This window comes from Eucalyptus grandis, chromosome 10 (genome assembly GCF_016545825.1).
Source record: "Eucalyptus grandis isolate ANBG69807.140 chromosome 10, ASM1654582v1, whole genome shotgun sequence".
NCBI classification, from domain to species: domain Eukaryota; kingdom Viridiplantae; phylum Streptophyta; class Magnoliopsida; order Myrtales; family Myrtaceae; genus Eucalyptus; species Eucalyptus grandis.
The window spans coordinates 4,047,209-4,067,066 of NC_052621.1; the positions used below are offsets into that span (position 1 = coordinate 4,047,209).

Below are 19,858 nucleotides of genomic sequence, written 5' to 3' on the forward strand. Positions count from 1 at the left end.
CTTCAAATAAAGTAAGAACACGTGCTCGATACCAATTGATAATGCTAGTACGAGTACCTAGAGGGGGGTGAATAGGTTTATGAAAATTTTCTTGAAGATTGCACAATACTTAGACAGATGAAGGATTAAAAATCAATCGTAAGATCGAGTAAAGGAAAGAGAGAATTAAACACGAGGTTTATAGTAGTTCGGCTTGATTCAAGCCTACGTCCACTCTTTCGCACCGACAGCCGATTGGCTGGATTCCACTATGAACAAAGAGATGTTACAAGTGTTGATCTTCCTTGATTTCTCGATGTAGATGATCTACTACACTCGCTCAAGGTATCACCAAGTATAAACACTCTCTCGTGTATACAATTTCGCTCGAACCGTATCGACTAACAATCAAGGTCCTTCGACTGGAATTTTTCTATCGATCACACACTTAAAACAACTAGAACGTCTTCCTTTATACTCCTTTATGCCATCATAGCCGTTGGCACTTACCAAAGGAATTCCTCCAATCTACCCGTTGGACGGAATCAATTAAGAAGATCATCCGAGCTATTTAAGGAATCTCGATGATAGCCCATCAACTCGTTCGCCCATACAATCAGATTTTGGTTTCCAAGAATAGAACATTCCAAGAATGTTTCCAAACATCGGATCTTCAATTGTTCTTAGATAAGAATCAAAAAATCCGAAGTGATTATCCAACCAAGGGATCTTTTCCAGAGGATTGATCTAATCCCCAACCATATACTTCGGCTTCGGGATATCCTTCGCCACCGGATTAGAAAGACCGTCGTGAGAATAATCTTGAGTCTTGAGTCTTGAGTCTTGAGATTACAAAGTCTTGAGACTTTAAACTATCGATATCCACTAGACTGATAGAAATGTTTTGTCAGCTTCAAAATATTCTGGAAAGATTTCTCCAACAGCAACAAGCCTGGACGTTTACGAATCTAGTATCTTCGAGAGTGGTGGCGAGCAAGCAAATTGGACGATCAGGTCAAGCACCGAAGAAGAAGACCATCCTTCGTGCTTTCTCTCTCTCGTCTCGATTCTCACGTGTGTTTGCCTTCGAGATTCTGAATTGCCGCCCCCCAAGACGTCCCATTGTCTTTCCTTTATATTCATGAGAAGATTGAGCTCCAAGACAAAAATTGAACTTCCACTTTCCTTTACTGAATTATGCACGATCCCCTCTATTTCTTTCCACCTTTGAACATGCAAAATATATTCTCCTTTTTGGCCTTACGTAGTCAGGCCATATGTAACCCATCCGCGTCCTTTTCTTTCCTTTTTTTTTTCTTTCCTACAAACAAGAGAATCGGTCGCTGCAATATTCGAAGAATTATGGCCATATGAAATATTATGCTGATGATAGCCTAATTAATTTCCAAGTTGAGCACAATGTAATTTTCAGTTATGGACTCAGCTCAATTAATCTCATTTCATGGACTCAAACATGGTAATTGGGCCCCAAACCATACCCGCACCGATCCAATTATTTCAATAAGCTCAGAACTATTTGCTCAAGCTCATCTACCTAAATCCACCTTTCGCCGTTCAATTTATATGCAAAATGCATTTAATACTCTTAAAAACTATATGCTATGCAATTTAGTATTTTTGTTTGGGGTTAAAATTATTCCCTAATTTTTAATGCAATAAATAAATGACTGGATCGCCAAAATTTAGGTGTCAACAAAGTTCGAGACAATTTCTTTAGAAAGGCCCCGGCCTAGGGAGGGAATGAGCGAAAGTGTCCCTGGGGAAGACGTTTGTCTTCTAAAAAAGGAATGAGGGCTTGGTATTCGTGCTACGGGACTATAATAAGGCGGCCATGCTTAAGCATAATTGGATCCTCTTTATTGACAAGGAATCCCTTTAGTGCAAGTGGATCTATTCGACTTTTTAAAAATGAGAAACTTCTAGGTGGTTAGGAAACCAACCCACCGCTCATAGGCCTAGAATAAAATTTTACAACTTAGGAGGGAGTTCCGACTTTCCTTCCTTTGGAGGATAGGAGATGACCTCTTAGTGTCCTTCTAGTTTGACCATTGGCACTCGAGAGGTCCCCTAAACCTACTGTTTTCGGACTCTCTCATTTATAGTTCCGCTTATACATGCAAGCGACGATAGCCGACCTTTTCTCCCTTTTGGCCACCCATCAAGACAGATAGAGTCTTAGGAGTTTCCCCTACCTATCCTTTCTCAGGTCCCTAATCGGTTTAACTGGATGGAAAGTTCCTCTGGATTATTCTTGGTTGCCTCGGCTTGGGAGGCCATTAGAAGCAAGAAGAACTGGTTTCCTTGGGCCGCTTTAATTTGGTGCAACACGATCTCTCCGAGGTTCCAATTCAACCTTGGCTTATTACCAAGAACCGACTAGCTACACAAGTTCTTCTCTTATCATATGGTAGGATAGACAATGTGGCGTGTGCTTTTTGCAAGTCGACACCAGACTCCATCGATCATCTATTTTTTAGCTGTTGCATCATTGTTAGCCTTGCTTTCTTTTGGACTACTAGATGCAACCTCCCTTGGTGCAATAGTCTTCATCGGAGAATCTTCAATGGGCAATGAAGTTTCTTTCGGCAAGGATTTCTATCACTGCATCGCCCGGTTCTCTTTGGTGCCTTATGCTACTTAATTTGGAAGAACAGGAATAGTATTCTGTTTAGAGAACAAACGTTGGCGGTCTCTAAAGTTATTTTTGTTGTTGTGGCTTGAAATAGTATTCTGTTGTGGCTTGGTGTGGCTTGGTGCTCTAAAGCTGGAGATTGCTATTGCGAGGGTGTTTTTCTTGGTGGCTGTTCCGTAGCCGGCATTGGTGGGTCTGTTCTACTGGTTGTGGCTTCCGTCTTTAGGGTTCCCCTTTTTTTTTTTTTTTTTTTTTTATAGTTATTGTTTGGCTGGCTAGTTGCCTTTGTTTTTAGCTAGCCGGTTGCCTTGTTTGGCCCTTTTGGCATTGTTGCCTTGTCTTAGTGACTTGTTGTTTCTGTCAACACCCTTCTACTCGTTCTAACTAATTTGTCTTTATGGGTGTAATTTTTTGGTACCAATCCGCTTCACCAAAAAAAAAAAAAAACTCTATAAGGTTTTCAACCTTAAAGACATTCAAATTGACATATGCACTCACTTTTTGAGTTTAAGGAGCTGACATAGATATTGTGGACCTAGATCATTAATTGATTTTGTAACGATTGTGTTCAACGAGGGCAGAAAGTGGTCACCGAGAGAATCTAAACAAGGAACGACTCCTGATAGGTTTCTAGGATGGCAAAGAGGACATAAATGAACCACTAAATAGGGAGAGCAATTTTGAAATGTGTGTGTGTTTATTAAAATTGGAATTAATTGACGGAGGTACTTTTCCATGTAATGACAAATTTTGCTTTGAAACTTTAAAGTTAAGGGAGCCCATTCTAAAGCATTACCCGGATGAGAAAATATTGGGTGGTCCGGGACCTCCACGTCAGCGTGGTCCCGGACCACTCACGCGGCGCCAAGTAGAATTGTGGGCCCCTTGCTGTCTCTACTCCTCTTCTCTCCCACTTCGTTCCAATTCAAACCAACGCGCGGGCATTCTCTCTCCTCTCTCTTCTCACTCTGTCCCCTCTTTCCTGACCCGACGACTCTCTCCCAAATAGCGCTCGCTCTCCGACGACGGCCGCGCTCTCTCCGACGACGGCGACGCTCCCTGCAGACGACGGCCTGTCTCTCTACTCGCCGGCCTCTTCGCTCTCCGACGACGGAGACGCTCCCTCCCGACGACGGCCGTGCTCTCTTCGACGACGGCGACGCTCCCTCCTGACGACGGCCTCTCTCTCTACTCCACGGCCTCTTCGCTCTCCGACGACGGCGACTCTCCCTCCCGACTACGGCCCCTCTCTCTACTCCACGGTCTCCTCCTCCCGACCTCTTTGTTCCCGAATCGCGCTCTCTCCTGACGCTGGGCTTTTCCGACGAGGGCCGCGCTCTCTCCGCTATGGTCAAAGCCGTCTCTCCCGAGAAGCCCTAGATCTGCAACGACAATCCCCGCTTCACTTCGTACAGGGCCGACGAGGTCCTTGGTCGGAACTGGTGAGTTGGTCCTCTCGTGTCGATTTGATTCGTGGGGCTTTTCCCGGCCGCCTCTGTTTTGGTCGGTCTAGCGGGTATTGGAAATGGAGAGGATTTCTGGGCTCTGCTCTTCTTTTGTTTTGCTGTATAGGGGTATTCCTGGGATCTATCTGTCGGATGAAGGAGAGCTTGTTGTTTTGAAGTTTGAGATATGTTGTAAAGGAGCGATTTTTCCGGCTGCCTCTGTTTTGGTCGTTCTAGTGGGTAGTGGAAATGGAGAGGATTTCTGGGCTCTGATCTTCTTTGTCTTACTGTTTGGGGTAGTCCTCGGATCTATCTGAAGAATGAAGGAGAGCTTGTTGCTTTGATGTTTGAGATTTGTTGTAAAGGAGCGACTTTTCGCGGAGGGCATGGTATGTGAGAGAATTTGAAGGATAGAAGGAATACGAGGTAAGAGATGTTGATTGGTGTACCAGAGAGCGTGAAAATAGGGAGGTTTTATTGGTACATCATCAGTAATAATTTCAATTTGGGGTGTGGTCTTGTAATATAGATATAGCATATTTAATAGGCAGACCAATCAGAATACAGGATTACATTTCGCTTGTAGGACTCAAGTAAAGCTTTTCCGCAGGTACAAGCGAATTCATCATAACTACTCAGCAGTCAGCACATATCCTGTCATGTGAATATGTATCTATTTTTAGGGTGAATTGAATCAGCGATGCCCAACTTGTCCTTCTTTTCTCAGTTTTTACATGCAGCATCAAGAGGAAACTTTCTTTATGACGTTTTCTTCATCAGTATTTTGTTCTCTCTGGAGTAGAACATACTTTGATTTGCGATTGCTGTGTGTATATGGTTTTTGTTTTCTTGCGGCGACATTTTCAATTGTTGCCGTGACATGAAAGGAAATTGGAGGAAGAGTATGAAGCACTTACTAAATCAATAGTATTCCATATCAGTTATTTAATTTCACAGCATTTTGCATCACTAACAGCCAAATTTTCTATTAATTAATAATATACTTAAGAGTCTTTGTGACAAATGTATTCTGGTTGTAACTTCTGCAGAAATAGATCTTAGGTTCACATTGCTGTATTAAGGAGTGCTACAAGACCAGGAAGATCTTTGTTTCTGTATGTTTTTGCCTCTCTGTACTTGGGCTAACATTTTAGTCTGACAGTCATGGGTATTGAGTACACTAAGGATTGCAGTAGTGTCTGAAGAAAGAATCTATACTAGGTAAATGTGTTTATGCTAAGTGGCAACTGGGCAGGTTGAGTTGTGATAAACTGCTTATGATGTTAAATTAATAAATTGATCTTTGTTTTCTTGTGATAGGAAGCAAGATGCATGGCTTTTCTATTCATCTGGTTTAATTATGTTGTGCTGCTGATGCTTCCCGACCCTTTGCTATTGATTAAATAAGGTTTTGTCTTTTCTTCTTGTCAGCTCAATAAGCTTAGTGACACACAATGCCAGCCGGAGTCACAGTTGAAGTTCATCATAGGGGCCTGACAACAGGTTTTATTACTTAATTCAACTTAAATATGATTTATGTGATTTTCAGTTTGGAATGTAAATACAGCTGTTATATAGGTTAAAATCGATGGAGTGTTTTTGATTTTATTATCCCGACTCGCTTCGTGAAACTAAATTAGGCTCATTTGATGTTTGCAGATAGTTGAGCGTAGGCGAGTGCTCTAGTGGACATATGCATATGGTTATTATCTACCAGAATATGATCATGCTAAGAAACAACTTTTTGAGTATTTGCAAGGTTTGTATTGGAGAGTAGGATTGTGGATAGACAATGGCCATGCATATCCTTCTTGTTTTCCTATTTACTTACATGAAATGGTTTCTTTACCAGGTGAGGCAGAGTTCGGATTGGAAAGGCTTCATCAGTGTGCAGAGAAGGAACTTCACCAGTTCCTTAGTGATGAGAATCCTTCTAGTAACTTTAATGACTTCTGCACCAAGTTAGCTAGACTTACCAGGTATCTTCTTGTCAAATTCAATTTTCATAATTAGTCGAGTAAAATATGTCTGGTACAAATTACAATTGTGTACAGTCAATTTTATTTAGACTTGAGTCTCTAGATATCCATCTATGAAATGGGAAATAGTTAGGCTACGATTAAAAAAAAAAGTGTCTCGTAAAGGAGGGGGGATAGGCATTCTGTCATATAGGCGAATGCCTGTCCATTTTTATTCTGAATAGCACATGAAAATACTAATATTGGAATTGGTGATTACGTTCCTTTCGCCAAAAAATGTGCTTTATTGTTTCTGGAGAGAGCATGATATGTACCAATGAGCAGCTTCTTCCTGATAAATTAGTGTATGTAATATTCCTGCGGAATCTTCTTTTTGGCTTCATATATTATGTAAAAAAGTTCTGGCGAAGCTCATGACTCATCCTGAGCATAGCATTCCTATTTCTAATCCTGCTCTTTATTGTCAAGCTTTCAAAGTTTACTTTATGGAATAATATTGACTCTGCAGTTTATTGTTAACTTAAAAGCTGATTCGAGCCAAAAGCATTCTACTAGTTCTTTTGACTGGATTTTTATGCTAAAAAGATTGTTGATTCGAAAGTCAAACCTGGACAGTGGACTTACCAAGAATATGATCTTCCAAAGGCATACGGCATTGGTTGGTTGTTATAAGGCTGTTGGACCGTTACTTGTTTATTTATTTAAGTTCATAGAGTATTAGTGGTAAACAATAATTCTTGGAGCTGTTTTTCCATCACAAACACATCTCTCCTTTTATTAAAAGATCGGTGGCCCTCTCTACTTCAGCTGCAATTTAGTTTACATAGACACTTTTCTTAATAGCCTCTGTTGTGACTTCCAGAAGTAGCACCCATGTGTGCACATAGACATGCGTTTTGACTTTCTTACATCTGTTTTTGTTGCTACAGTGTGACCAGAAACTACTTTGACAACCTCGTGAGAGCATTGGAGATTGGGCTATCAGATGTGGATTCCCATGGTGGTTGCAGCAGGGCAGCGAGCTCTAAGAATGGAGGGAGCAGCAAGGCAAGTTGAGGTGGTGGAAGGGGAAAAGGAACTACCAGCACTCGAGCTGGTTCCAGCCGAACCGACGTATGTTAATGTTAAATCTGCAACCACTTGCGAGATGTGCCAGCATTGCAAATGAGGGTAGTGATGGGAAAATTTACAAAGAAGGATGGTTTTCTCCAGAAACACAACTTTCATGGACAAGGAACCAGTTCAAGCGCATGGGCAGTGTCCTATAAAAGGATTATTGGTATGAATCGTTCAAGTTCCCAGTGACATATCAATTATTAGGAGGCTTAACTATTGGTGTGGTGTGCTCACTGATTCAAGCACGAGCAGCAGCAGCTTTCGGCCTGTGTTTACTCTTGTTGTGTGTTGATGGTGGCGGCCTATAATGCCGGCCCATGTATATAGGCTGTAGGGTTTCATTGTCGGTACCATACTAATTTGGCAAAGAAAAAGAAATAGTGACCGTCACCAATCATTTAATATTTCATCTATTTGCTGCTGGAAGAGGCAGATGTACTCCGTTTGTATTATATTTTGCATATTACTTTGTCTATTGGAGCTCATCTGATCCTTATTTTGAAAGGAATTACTTCGGAGTTTGTATTCTGTTGGATGCGTGGGGGCGCTCTAACTCAGACGGTTCAAAAAACCGAAAGGATGATTCTGCTTGTGTATGATGTGCTTCAAACAGAGAATTTTTCTTAAGTATAATTGCAGTTCTCATATGAACGTGCACAGTCAACACGAACACATGGGTTCAGTCATTTATTACATGAAAAAGCAATTTACGTTTAATGGGAACATGACATGTCTGTGGACAACAGCAATAGCTGCTTTGAAGCTTGGATGGGTCTCTTATGAGCTTTATTTGAATGTTGCGAAGCATAAGGAGCTATATATCTTAATTTTAATAGATTCCTGGTATTGATGGATGAGCTCAATTTGTTTAGTTTATTTGCAATATTCAAGTTACGATTTGAAATTTTTATTTATATGAGTAAATATCTAATGCTTCGTTTGTTCAATATATCTTATATACATGCCTAGATGAAATCATTCAACATTTTCTATCTGAACTATGATCTATGAAGGGGCTCAAGAGGTGAATTCACTTCATGAAATTGACAGATGTGGCTGAGTTTTACAATATATCGTGTGTTCTGTATTCAAACTTGCAGCAATTTCACTTGATATGAGCTAGAAGATCTAGTATCCTATGATGTGAGATTTGCAAGTTAATATGCGACTTTACGATGACATTCCTTTGCATTTAACACCAAAAACCATATGCTCATGGAGATTGTCAGGTTGCTACAATATGGGCCTTCAAATTCCTTAAGTTGATTAGGATAGGCATTGCAAACCAACTTTGATTAGTAGTTTTAATTGATTTTCCCTTTAATTACGGAAAATAAAAACATAAAAAGAGAATTCGAATGCCAAGTGGCGTAGGAATCTGACTATTTAGACCCCATGTATACAAAATTTTCATAGCATTTATGTCACTGGAATAGCAAACCAATGCAATGATTTTGTATAATGCCTCCTTCCCAATACCCTTTTGATGAGACTTCGATTTTGTTTCTTCTCGATTCATCTGGATCAGATTAAGAAGCCATGGGTGGAACATCTTTTAGCCTCTGAGGGAAGAATGCCTCCTTTCCAATGCCTGTTTAGCATCGCTCTCGAGTACTGGCGTGAAGCCATTTTCCAGTCCATGCTTGTTTTCATCATGGCCTTGAATTCATCATAACTGATCCGATCATCCTGAAATACATCCACCACAAAATGAGGACTCTATTTCATATATGAACAAGATTACACAAATTTCAAATTGCAAGTTGTTCTGGTTATGTATTACCTTATCTAAATTAGCATTGAAAATGATGTCTTCAATAAATTTTTCGTTGTTCGGACCAAGATTGTCATCTATCAAAGCGTCTTTCAACTCATCGAATTCAATATATCCACTTCGTTTCTTGTCAAAGAATTCAAAAGCTCGAGTAAGGTGGTCATCGCTACCAATCCTTCTCAAGTGGACTGACATAGTCACAAACTCGTGACAGTTCAACGTTCCACTTCCATCTTCATCAGCCTGTTCTCATATAAGATGGAGTTCTATTTTTAGATGCTAACACAAGAAATTGTGACTCATCAAATTATCATAAATCCACTTGATTTTGCAAGAAGTTCTATCAATTATGTGAAATGGTGATACAACCTCATGATCAAATCTTTGACTAACTGATGAAAAACATAGTTCCGTATTATGTAATCTGTCCTTAATCTTCCAAATGCCTTGCAATTTAAGCAAAATCATGTACTTCACAGCATACAATGCGTTGACACGGAAGAAGAAAACATAAACCATGTCAAAAACAAAATGTGCTAAGCTGTTGAATAGGTGATCTTACTGCATCCATCAGCATCTGCACATCAGGATCAGCAACTTGCTGTCCATATTTGTGCAGGCCATGTTTCAACTCTTCAAATGTCAGATCTCCATTTTTATCGGTGTCCATCACGTGGAACATCTCTTTGATATGATCCACTTGCTCATCAGCCAAATTGTCTACTACTACCTACATTAACAATGAGGGAAACACGATTCGAGTTTAACTTTGCACTAAGAACGGCACCGAAATCCAACAAAGCAATATTCAAGGACTCACTCTGAGAACTTTCTTCTTGAACTTATTCATCAAAGCGAATTGCTTTATCCTTGTCTGGACATTTTGTCCTAGTCAAAAACACTAACCCTTTCCAGTACATCAAAAGCTTTCTTCCTTAGCACAGCATCCGATGTGTACATGATGACGTTCTTAATCCCCTATATTTTGCACTTTAATGATAAGAAGAATATACAAATTAAATGGCATAAAATCAACATCTTTCACTATAATACCTGCAAGGCAGCAAAATGGCTAGGAACAAATTATGAGAAATCTAGAGTTTCACTCTCACTCTCTGTGAGATATCTCCTTCTGTGGTGCAAAGCAAGAAGTCAATGGCATGTTTCTTTAATCTCCAAGGTAAAGTAGCTGAACAGAACATGCCTTAGCATGCCAATTGCTTGCCACCTTCTGGTTTGACTATCCTAAATTTTATTCTTTACAGCAGTTAAATCCTCCTCAGCATTATGAGCAACAGTTGGTCTGACTACCAACAGTTATGGTGCTGGTCATCATGTCAATAACAAACCCTGTTATCAAGCCAATGTAAGATAAACAGCAACATCTCAAGAAGTGTGAAAGTTCAATCACAAGGCGGCAGCTAAACCAGAATCTTAAAATCAAAACAAGTTAAGATCAGCGAAACCAGAATCTTGTGAACCCTTCAAGTTATGAGCAATGCAATCAGCCGTGTAAAGTAATCCTTCACGTTGCGCAAGGCCGCGGCTAAATTGGGGAGTGAGACTGGAGGAGCTTTTGGTCGGAGGTGGCAAAGGCAAAGGCGGCAGCGTGGTTAATTGGATGAAAAGAGAGAAAATATTCTGATTGGTCTGCCTATTAAATACGCTATATCTATATTACAAGACCACACCCCAAATTGAAATTATTACTGATGATGTACCAATAAAACCTCCCTATTTTCACGCTCTCTGGTACACCAATCAACATCTCTTACCTCGTATTCCTTCTATCCTTCAAATTCTCTCACATACAAACATGCCCTCTGCGAAAAGTCGCTCCTTTACAACAAATCTCAAACATCAAAGCAACAAGCTCTCCTTCATTCTTCAGATAGATCCGAGGACTACCCCAAACAGTAAGACAAAGAAGATCAGAGCCCAGAAATCCTCTCCATTTCCACTACCCACTAGAACGACCAAAACAGAGGCAGCCGGAAAATCGCTCCTTTACAACATATCTCAAACTTCAAAACAACAAGCTCTCCTTCATCCGACAGATAGATCCCAGGAATACCCCTATACAGCAAAACAAAAGAAGAGCAGAGCCCAGAAATCCTCTCCATTTCCAATACCGCTAGACCGACCAAAACAGAGGCGGCCGGGAAAAGCCCCACGAATCAAATCGACACGAGAGGGACCAACTCACCAGTTCCGACCAAGGACCTCGTCGGCCCTGTACGAAGTGAAGCGGGGATTGTCGTTGCAGATCTAGGGCTTCTCGGGAGAGACGGCTTTGACCATAGCGGAGAGAGCGCGGCCCTCGTCGGAAAAGCCCAGCGTCAGGAGAGAGCGCGATTCGGGAACAAAGAGGTCGGGAGGAGGAGGCCGTGGAGTAGAGAGAGGGGCCGTAGTCGGGAGGGAGAGTCGCCGTCGTCGGAGAGCGAAGAGGCCGTGGAGTAGAGAGAGAGGCCGTCGTCAGGAGGGAGCGTCGCCGTCGTCGAAGAGAGCACGGCCGTCGTCGGGAGGGAGCGTCTCCGTCGTCGGAGAGCGAAGAGGCCGGCGAGTAGAGAGACAGGCCGTCGTCGGCAGGGAGCGTCGCCGTCGTCGGAGAGCGAGCGCTATTTGGGAGAGAGTCGTCGGGTCAGGAAAGAGGGGACAGAGTGAGAAGAGAGAGGAGAGAGAATGCACGCGCGTTGGTTTGAATTGGAACGACGTGGGAGAGAAGAGGAGGAGAGACAGCAAGGGGCCCACAATTCCACTTGGCGCCGCGTGAGTGGTCCGGGACCACGCTGACGTGGAGGTCCCGGACCACCCAATATTTTCTCTCACGTGATCTCTGGAAAAGTGACTACCTGTACACTGAAAGATAACAACGTAAAGCGATAATACCTCAAGTTAACCGAGGATGTCACAGACTCAGGTTCACTTTGCATGTGATGTAGTTAATTCTGTACGAATGTCTTTAAATATTCTGACATGGGACTGGAACCCGTCGAGGGGTCCTCCCTTCTGCTCCTGGTGGACTCTGGGAATGTCCTGAAACGGTGTACCACGGCGTCCCAAGTGCTCAATTTCTTTCTCGTTTCGTGAGCAGAGTGTACATTGGCCTGCGAAAATGAAAGACTCCATGGCATCAAGGCTCGCTCACCGGAAATGGACCATTTGACGATGTTCTGATAAAATGAAAAGGAATGGAGTCTGAGGGTCTGGAGAAGAATCTAGTGTTTTTCCTTCATTAAAAGATTTTAATCCTTCTTTTAATCTTGTTTGGCTGGTGTAAAAAGTGGTGATTAGTTTTCGTGGGTGAGAACTGGTGTTGTTGTTCTTGCGTAATGTTTTCTTGGATTATAACGATTCAATCTTTCAGAAATGTTCCACGATTTCGCATGGTATCAAAGTGGAAAAGAGATAAGAGTAGCAGAAATGTAGTTATGAAGTAAAAGGATATTACTTTCCATCATCTCTTATATAATGGTACAACAGCAGATTTCCAAGGCAAAAACAGCTATACATTACCACAATATTACAGAAACACAAAATGGGGATTCAAGCCAAGCAAAATTACAGAGGCAAAAATAATTGTACTAGGAAGAAAAAGAGGAGGAACAGTTTTCTGCTCATCTCCATATGTATTTGACCATATTGCTATACAGTCAGCAGTCCTACTAGTAAAAAGCTCAAAAATTCTACTTCTTCGAAACAAGATGTAGTGTTTCTCATCTCCTCTGGAAGTTCAGGAACTTGATGCCGTAGGCGAAGATGAAGAAAAAGCCCAAGACCCAACCAATATGGGCCAAAGCCACGGGCACGAGGAAGTCGTAATCGAATCCCAGGTTCTCCTTCAGGAATGCATCTATTGCCGGTTTACCCCCTCCATCTAGTTCTATACCGTCCTTCTTGTCGCCGACTTGGGATGTGAAAATGCCATAGATGGTCCAAGCGACGGGCGAGCACCAGTAGTACCATCTCCACCACACAGGGATCAGCTGCAATAATAGGGCATTATTAGCATTAATATGACATGTTTACAAAAGAGGATGATACTCTCAATGAGAAATGAACGAAGACATGTTTACAAAAGAGGACCGAGGTAAGGTGACTCACAGGTCGGGGAATGAGGAAGCCAGAAAACAAGTTCCAGAAGTTGAGGAAGAATGACATTACGATGGAAGCGATCTGGTGGCCGGGAGTGAGCGCGACAACCATCATGCCGTACATCGAGAAGTAGGTATAGCACATGAATATGAAGTAGTAGAAGTACAAGACCTTGCCGAGCTTCCACTGAAACCGATCATCGAGTAGAGAATGAGGGAATAAATAACTGTCTGAATTGCCACATAGATTGTTTCGATAGCCACCTGATACACAAAGCACGCCAATCAACGACAGAACAAGAAAATACAATTATAATGAAATGAATGAGATTCTAATTATTGGAAATGGACAGAGAGAATAATACCTGAGCAAATGCATAAGGCAACTCTGAGTACATCCCAGCTGCTCGTTCACGGTAGAAGACGGTTCTTTCGATTGCCACAACAGATTGGACTGCTGAAGCATTAGTGGCTCCAAGGAAGAGAACAGCAGCATAGGTGGCACCGAGTAGATTGATCAAATCTTGTTGTTTAAATCTATCAGGATAAAAGGAACAGAAACATCATTTTAGCAAACAGTTTAAGGTAATAGCAGCGGCTTGACCTTCGAAAAAAGAGAATGATCTTTCAAACGCAATAATTTGTGCTTACATTTTGCCTCCTTTGTTCCAGAAAATGAAGCCAAACATAAGACCAATGACGATCGTCGAGACAAAACGAATGGCGTTAAATCGGGAGTTCCTCCAGTAGGACCAGTTCTGTTTCCAGAAGCAAGCATGGCATTGAGTTAGGAAGCCCTGGGAGTATTGGGTGGGGAAGTAAAGGTCTTTTGAACCAGGCTGTGGACTGCTCAGCTCTTTGATGAGCTCCTGGTTTCTCCTGAAAAGAAGGTTAAAAGAGAGAGAGAGAGAGAAAGGGGGAATGAGGCATTGAGTTCAGAACGTTCATGATTGGATTTTGAAGAAATTACAGGGAGTGCGTTTCTCACCTATAGAGATCAGAATTGGCATAGATTTCTGCAAAGTCCACGTCCAGTTGAGCTTCGACTGAAGTAGCAGTGACATCCAACATCCATGTTGCAGGATTGTAGCCTTCATGGATCTTGGGGACACCGGGAACAGCCTGCAATTGGTTTTCAGACATTAAGCTCTATTTAGTCAAACCACATAACGACATGGGTAAGTGTAGTCATGGATTTTTCAGTCATGCGGGTTGCTTAATTGAAGTTATAAGATAAGCACCTCGAAATATTCCACGAGCTTGTGAGACCGTTCACCGAGAGGCCCTGTATAAATGACTCGCCCTCCTCTTTTCATTAGGAGAAGCTGCAAGAAGAACACACATCCTCAGCTCAGGGATATCTTGAAGAGACAATCCTGAAAACACATGAAAGGAACACGGAGTTCAATCATCCTAACGGTACCTCATCAAAAGCCTCAAAAATGTCTATACTCGGTTGGTGAATCGTGCACACAACAGTACGCCCAGTATCCACGGTGTTTCTCACAGTACGCATGACGATTGCAGCTGCTCTGGCATCGAGACCTGACGTGGGCTCATCCATGAAGATAATCGAGGGATTAGCAACCAACTCGACGGCTATCGTGAGCCTCTTCCTCTGCTCGGTCGAGAGTCCATCAACTCCCGGAAGCCCAACTAGAGCATTCCTCAAGGGATGAAGCTCAACTAAATCCATGACTTGCTCAACAAACATCTGCAAAAACCAAGAATACTCACGTTTAGTCATAATTTCCACCAGGTCCGTTTACTTGCTTGAAGGAGTTATTTATGAAGAAGATAGTATCGTAGTCACGTGCCTTTCTGGTTTCCTTATTTACGTCCTTAGCGAGACGAAGCCAAGCTGAGTATAAGAGAGATTCGTAAACGGTGACATATGGTGAATGAATGTCATTCTGCTCACAGTAACCGCTCACTCGAGCGAAAGTGGCTTGGTTCTTGGGATAACCGGAAACAGTGATGCTTCCCTCAATGTATCCGCCAGTTTTTCTTCCTGCTAACACATCCATCAGTGTCGTCTTTCCGGCTCCACTGACTCCAACCAATGCAGTCAAAACGCCCGGCCTGAAAGCTCCACTGACATCTCTTAGGAGTTGTAGTCGGCTTTCCTCAACCCCTTGAGTCTTCATTTCCTGAAGCACAACAAAGCAGACATTTATTTCTGAATCTACGTTGGGTGGAGGTATTTTACAGTTTGTATTCTGAGAAATATGTCTCAAACAAATCCTTTTGCTTTCTGACAAGTTACTTGTTTCTATTGATAGTTTTATGTGAAATTACGAAAGAACTGTCGTTGTGTTAGGCCATGCTCGTGTCATATCATTGCTGTACCGAACTTGAGGAGTCTTATGTTAGGGAGGAATGGACTTACCGCGGGCATATCCACATAGTAATTGACATGGTTGAAGGCAAGTGAAAGGGGCTGGAAAGGCAGAACCATTCCTCTCCTAGCCTGGGTGCTTTCACTGACAATACCATCGTTTGCTCGGGCATTTCCTACTTGCATGGGAGTGCCTGTCCATAAAATTCCAGTCTTAAACAAGCATCCACACATGATACTTTTTGAGGCATCATCACAGATTTCTTTTTTTCTATCCAGTTGACAGTTCTAACCACAACAATCACATACCTTCTGATCGAGATTGTCTTCTCTTCTCAGAATCATCATCCGCGAGCATTGCTTTATTATCGACAAGAGCTGAGATACAGTCGGAAAGCAATAAAATCAGTACATACTTTTTCATTTTACTTTGCAAAATGAAAACCGGAAGAGATCATCCACTTACGATTTAAGAATGTCAATGCAGCAGTGAAGAGAATGTTGAAAACAACAGAGAATGCGAACAGTGCCATGATACTGATCCAATACCAGCTCTCGGTGTTGTAAAGGCCTCTTTGCGCTAGAAGGGCCTTCCCAACTGTGGGTTCAGAGGTACCAATGGGTGTAGCCTGTGACATCAAAAGAAGTTAATTTACATGTATCCTGAAATCTTCAAAAGACTTTTGAAGTTCCATCATATCCTAAGCCTTGTACATAACTTACCTTGTTCCATCTATCAGACAGGAACTCATTGATAGCAATGGCATTTTGCCCATACATCATGGGAGAAATATAGTAACCCCAGATCATCCCTTTTGAAATGTCATCTGTCCACCATTGCACAAATTAATTTTTAGAACCTTATCACCAAAAACAATCTATAGGTGTGAAACATGAAATATCCGAATGCCGTTATCAGCGATTGCTTAGAATGACAATGCCAAGCCCTAAAAAGTGAACATTTCTAACCTTTTGCGACAATGAAACCACCAAGGATGAATACCAGCAGCAATGTGAAGGTCCCAAGCGTGTTGGCAACGACTGGTGTTCTTCCCACAGCCGCTATGAAACGGAAGAGAGAGAGAGCCATCTGATTCACACCAAAGAAAGCCAGGAATTGCTTGAAAACCTGCACAAGTAGAAATCACCAAGATTTGTCAGCAAGAGGACTCACCAGAGATTATTTTCCTCGCACTAGTTTTAGTAGCTTATAAACCAAAACAGGAAGGGCCAACTTATGAGAGAGAAGAAAATGTGGTCTTACCTAACAGGAGACGGGGCGAACCCAATGGTATAGTAAGTGAGGATGATCCAAATTCCAGATTCAACCAGTGAGACGGAATTCTGAGAACCCAAATGGGCAACGCGAAAGCCCAGGCAGGGTAAAACAAGAAATCTCTCTGCTTGAAGAACACCGGAAGCCTGAACACTGTCATCGCAAGCTCTGTCATCCCATTAAACATGACATTCAGAAGACTGTAAAATAGAGCTCCCCAAAATCTTGTCCCGTCTCCTATTGTGCCGGTCTTCATTTTTGTTCTGAAGAACACGGTGAACGCAATGCAGGCCATGAGCGTGATCTGAGTGGTCTTGAAGATATACACGAAAGTGCTGCGCTTCATCAGCAGCCATTCCCTGGCAAAGCAAGCTTTGAAGAGCTCCCAGTTAGAAATTCCATACTTTTCCTTCACCAGAGCAGCAGGGTGTGACCTGGTTTTGTCATAAGGGACCCTAAGCTCTTCGAGAAGGCGCTGACCGACCTGGAAGCTATTGAAAGCCCTCACGAATTCAGGCGCTGAGATGTATCTATAAGGTTGGTCCTTCCTGTACCAGTATTGCTCTTGGTCGTTCTTGGAAGTCACTTCCTGCAGAAAGTCAGCAACCCCTTTCTTTCCGGGCATTTGAAGCCCACGTACTCAAAGAACCCGAGAACGTTCTCTCGTGGCCCTTGATAGACGATCTGGCCTTCCGAGAGCAAGATTATGTCGTCAAAGAGATCATAAGTCTCGGGAGCTGGCTGCAACAGGGTGATGACCATGGTCACATCCATGTTATGGACCATCTGCCTCATGAACTTCACAATCTGAAAAGTCGTGGAACTATCCAGCCCTGTCGATATCTCGTCCATGAAGAACGCTTTTGCCGGTCCGACCAACATCTCACCTGTGGTGACACGTTTCTTTTGTCCACCAGAGATACCCCTCCTCATGTCGTCTCCAACCATGATATCAGCGCAAATATCTAATCCGAGGATCTGCCACAAACATCAGAGAATTAGCCTACCACACCAGCTTATACAACCAAACGTCAAATTTGAAGCGGGATTGAATGGAAAAATTCTGCAAACCAACCTTGAGAACATAGTCCGCCATCAAACTGGTTTCTTGGCCAGTAATGGCAGTGGCCTTCATGAAAGCATCAATTTCAGGGTCCGGCTTGATTCCTGCCTCTCGCTCTCTTCTCGACAGCTCCGCCAACATCTCATACCTAGTTCCGACTCCCAAGCAACGGCCCGAAAAGTCCAGTGTCTCACGGACCGTCATCTCACCATGGTGAAGATCATGCTGGCTAATGTAAGCGCAGGTCCTTTGAGGAACGAATTCATTGAATTCGTGGCCGCAGTAGGTGATTTTTCCATTTATCTGTATAGTTGTAACAGAACAAATTAGTTCACTCTTAAGAACTAGAGAACCTGTAGTCAGCAAGCAAGTAAATGCATACAGATAGGTCAGAATGCATCGCTAACCCTTAGATTATCATCAGACTTTCCAGCAAGTGCTTGTAGCAGTGTTGTTTTCCCAGAGCCAGGAGGTCCAAGAAGCAAGGTCAACCTGAAAATGAATATTTTCATGTTTATAAGCTCCCAAATTAAGCGCGCAAAACTGCACTTTTTTATGTAAGCAGTGAGACTAGGATCTTCGAGTTGAGGGGATCAATGAATTTACCTTGACGGTTTGATTATGCCACTGACATCTTGAAGTATCTTTACCACTCTCTTCTTCGATGGAGAGAGTCCGATCATGCCAATAGCTCCCTGTTGACATAAATATTGTTATTGAGGATTTATGGAAAATAACAAATTTACCTCATCTAATGAATCGGACCTGCCGTTACCCTGAAGACATGAAAAGAAAAAAACTGATCGATTTATCGATCTCTGTGTTTCAACATTCGAACCGCTCAAAGGTTGTGTTAGCTCTTCTCCACCTCTTTCGGCTTCCCATAACGTCAGCTTTCCTTTTTTTTAATTACTTAAGAAGCAAAGACGCACCATTTCACTAAAAAATCCACTTTTTTCCTGCATATTTGCAATCAAATATTATATCTTCTGCCATCTCATGCTCACCAAACCTGCCTACTCGATATAGTCAAAAGCGGTGTCAGTATCGCACCCACATACAAGAAACTCGCAAGAACTTGTTCCTCGTAAAGTCTCTAAGTCAATTAAAAGCCAGACGTGACCAAATACCTCTACCTGATCTAGTCAGCTAAACTAATCTTACATGACTAGCTACAACCCTTTCGAGTTTGCCACTGATACTTCACTAAACAACACTCAAGATCAACTGAACATGAAAAAGAAACATCACAGAAAGTAAAAAATTCTGATGAAAGCCAACCTCAATAGCATTCAAGGTAGAGTTGAGCAGAGTTGGGAGTGCCCTTGTCCCCACATAAGCGTCGCCTTCAATGCACAGGTTCTGAACCTCACTTCGATCTTTGGGGTCTCGATACCGACCCGGTCAGTCCTGTCCCGCAGCCTCCTCAGGAACTTCTCGTTGTCCTCCTCCACCGCTTTGAGTATGCTCTCCATCAGGACCTTCTTGTCTTGCGTCCCAAGCTTCGTCACGTCCACCTCGTCGTGCACCACCCTCCCGTTGCTCCGCACCTGGGTCAGTATCCCCTTCCGCAACCGGTCATAGGTCGGCAACCGCTCTATGGCAGCCCACTGGAGCTCCTCCTCATCATCCGCGGCCTGCCGGGCGCTCCGCTGGAACACGTCAGGTGCGTTCCACATCTCCCTCACACTGGCCGACCGCCAGCTCCGACTGCTGCTCGTCTGCCGCATGAGGTCATCGCCGGCCAATGCCGCCGCCATTGTCGAACCCGCCTCCTCTCTCTCCGGATCACACGTGAAACCCGAGTAGAATACTCCTTGGCGAAGTTCTTGGACCAGAGTTGGAACAAGAACTTGAAGAAGAACAAATGAACTCCCAAAGAAAGAATCTATATGCACATGGTGAAGCAGAAGCACACTCCTTTTCTTTTCTGTGCGTTTGCTTATGAGGAAACTTGGAGCACACAGAGGATGAGAAAGAGAGAGAGAGAGAGAGATATTTTGAGGAGGTGTTTCTGGAGGAGCTTTATAGAGAGAGTGGACAGAAACTCGCGCGCGCGCGCGCGTTCGTTGGTCGTCGGTCAAGTCGAGACGACAACGTGGACAAGTCGGTTCCGGCGGCTTTGAGCCAACTTGCGAGAG

General features: G+C 42.9%; 3 protein-coding genes across 12 annotated transcripts; 1 reads left to right on the top strand and 2 right to left on the bottom strand.

Moving 5' to 3' along the window:
* The first annotated feature begins 3,549 nt into the window (after positions 1–3,549).
* LOC104422010 (probable E3 ubiquitin-protein ligase ARI7) lies at positions 3,550–7,680 on the top strand. 7 transcript variants are annotated; one of them, XR_005546879.1, is made up of 5 exons: positions 3,550–4,074; positions 5,509–5,580; positions 5,737–5,836; positions 5,930–6,056; positions 6,986–7,680. XR_005546879.1 is itself a non-coding variant. In XM_039303274.1 (4 exons), exons 2-4 carry the CDS (start codon positions 5,532–5,534, stop codon positions 7,110–7,112), a joined length of 303 nt encoding a protein of 100 aa, XP_039159208.1. In that variant the 5' UTR covers positions 3,554–4,074; positions 5,509–5,531; the 3' UTR covers positions 7,113–7,680. The 7 variants fall into 7 exon arrangements, 3 of the variants coding, with proteins under 3 accessions (XP_039159208.1, XP_039159210.1, XP_039159209.1); XR_005546881.1 differs by lacking the exon at positions 3,550–4,074 and adding an exon at positions 4,469–4,503; XR_005546880.1 differs by lacking the exon at positions 3,550–4,074 and adding an exon at positions 5,088–5,192.
* Positions 7,681–8,471: 791 nt separating this feature from the next.
* On the bottom strand, positions 8,472–11,765 carry LOC104428600 (calcium-dependent protein kinase 24). 4 transcript variants are annotated; one of them, XM_039303309.1, is made up of 6 exons: positions 11,153–11,765; positions 10,000–10,296; positions 9,767–9,924; positions 9,509–9,676; positions 8,956–9,189; positions 8,472–8,861 (listed from the first exon to the last, which is right to left on the bottom strand). In XM_039303309.1, the coding sequence occupies exons 3-6, from the start codon at positions 9,794–9,796 to the stop codon at positions 8,697–8,699; spliced, it is 597 nt and encodes a 198-aa protein (XP_039159243.1). In that variant the 5' UTR covers positions 9,797–9,924; positions 10,000–10,296; positions 11,153–11,765; the 3' UTR covers positions 8,472–8,696. The 4 variants fall into 4 exon arrangements, with proteins under 4 accessions (XP_039159243.1, XP_039159244.1, XP_039159242.1 ...); XM_039303310.1 differs by lacking the exon at positions 11,153–11,765 and adding an exon at positions 10,722–10,754; XM_039303308.1 differs by lacking the exon at positions 11,153–11,765 and having other exon boundaries at positions 10,000–10,748.
* Positions 11,766–12,433: 668 nt separating this feature from the next.
* Positions 12,434–19,692, bottom strand: LOC104421274 (pleiotropic drug resistance protein 2). The gene is given in 22 exon segments (XM_039303712.1): positions 12,434–12,932; positions 13,051–13,229; positions 13,232–13,304; positions 13,406–13,577; positions 13,692–13,919; positions 14,029–14,162; positions 14,282–14,365; positions 14,464–14,754; positions 14,858–15,190; positions 15,430–15,572; positions 15,688–15,756; positions 15,845–16,007; positions 16,102–16,205; positions 16,348–16,506; positions 16,641–16,715; positions 16,718–17,260; positions 17,263–17,632; positions 17,730–18,020; positions 18,125–18,209; positions 18,324–18,412; positions 18,999–19,081; positions 19,084–19,692. Coding segments are annotated over 22 exon segments (4,332 nt in total). The 5' UTR covers positions 19,478–19,692; the 3' UTR covers positions 12,434–12,662.
* Positions 19,693–19,858: the final 166 nt, after the last annotated feature.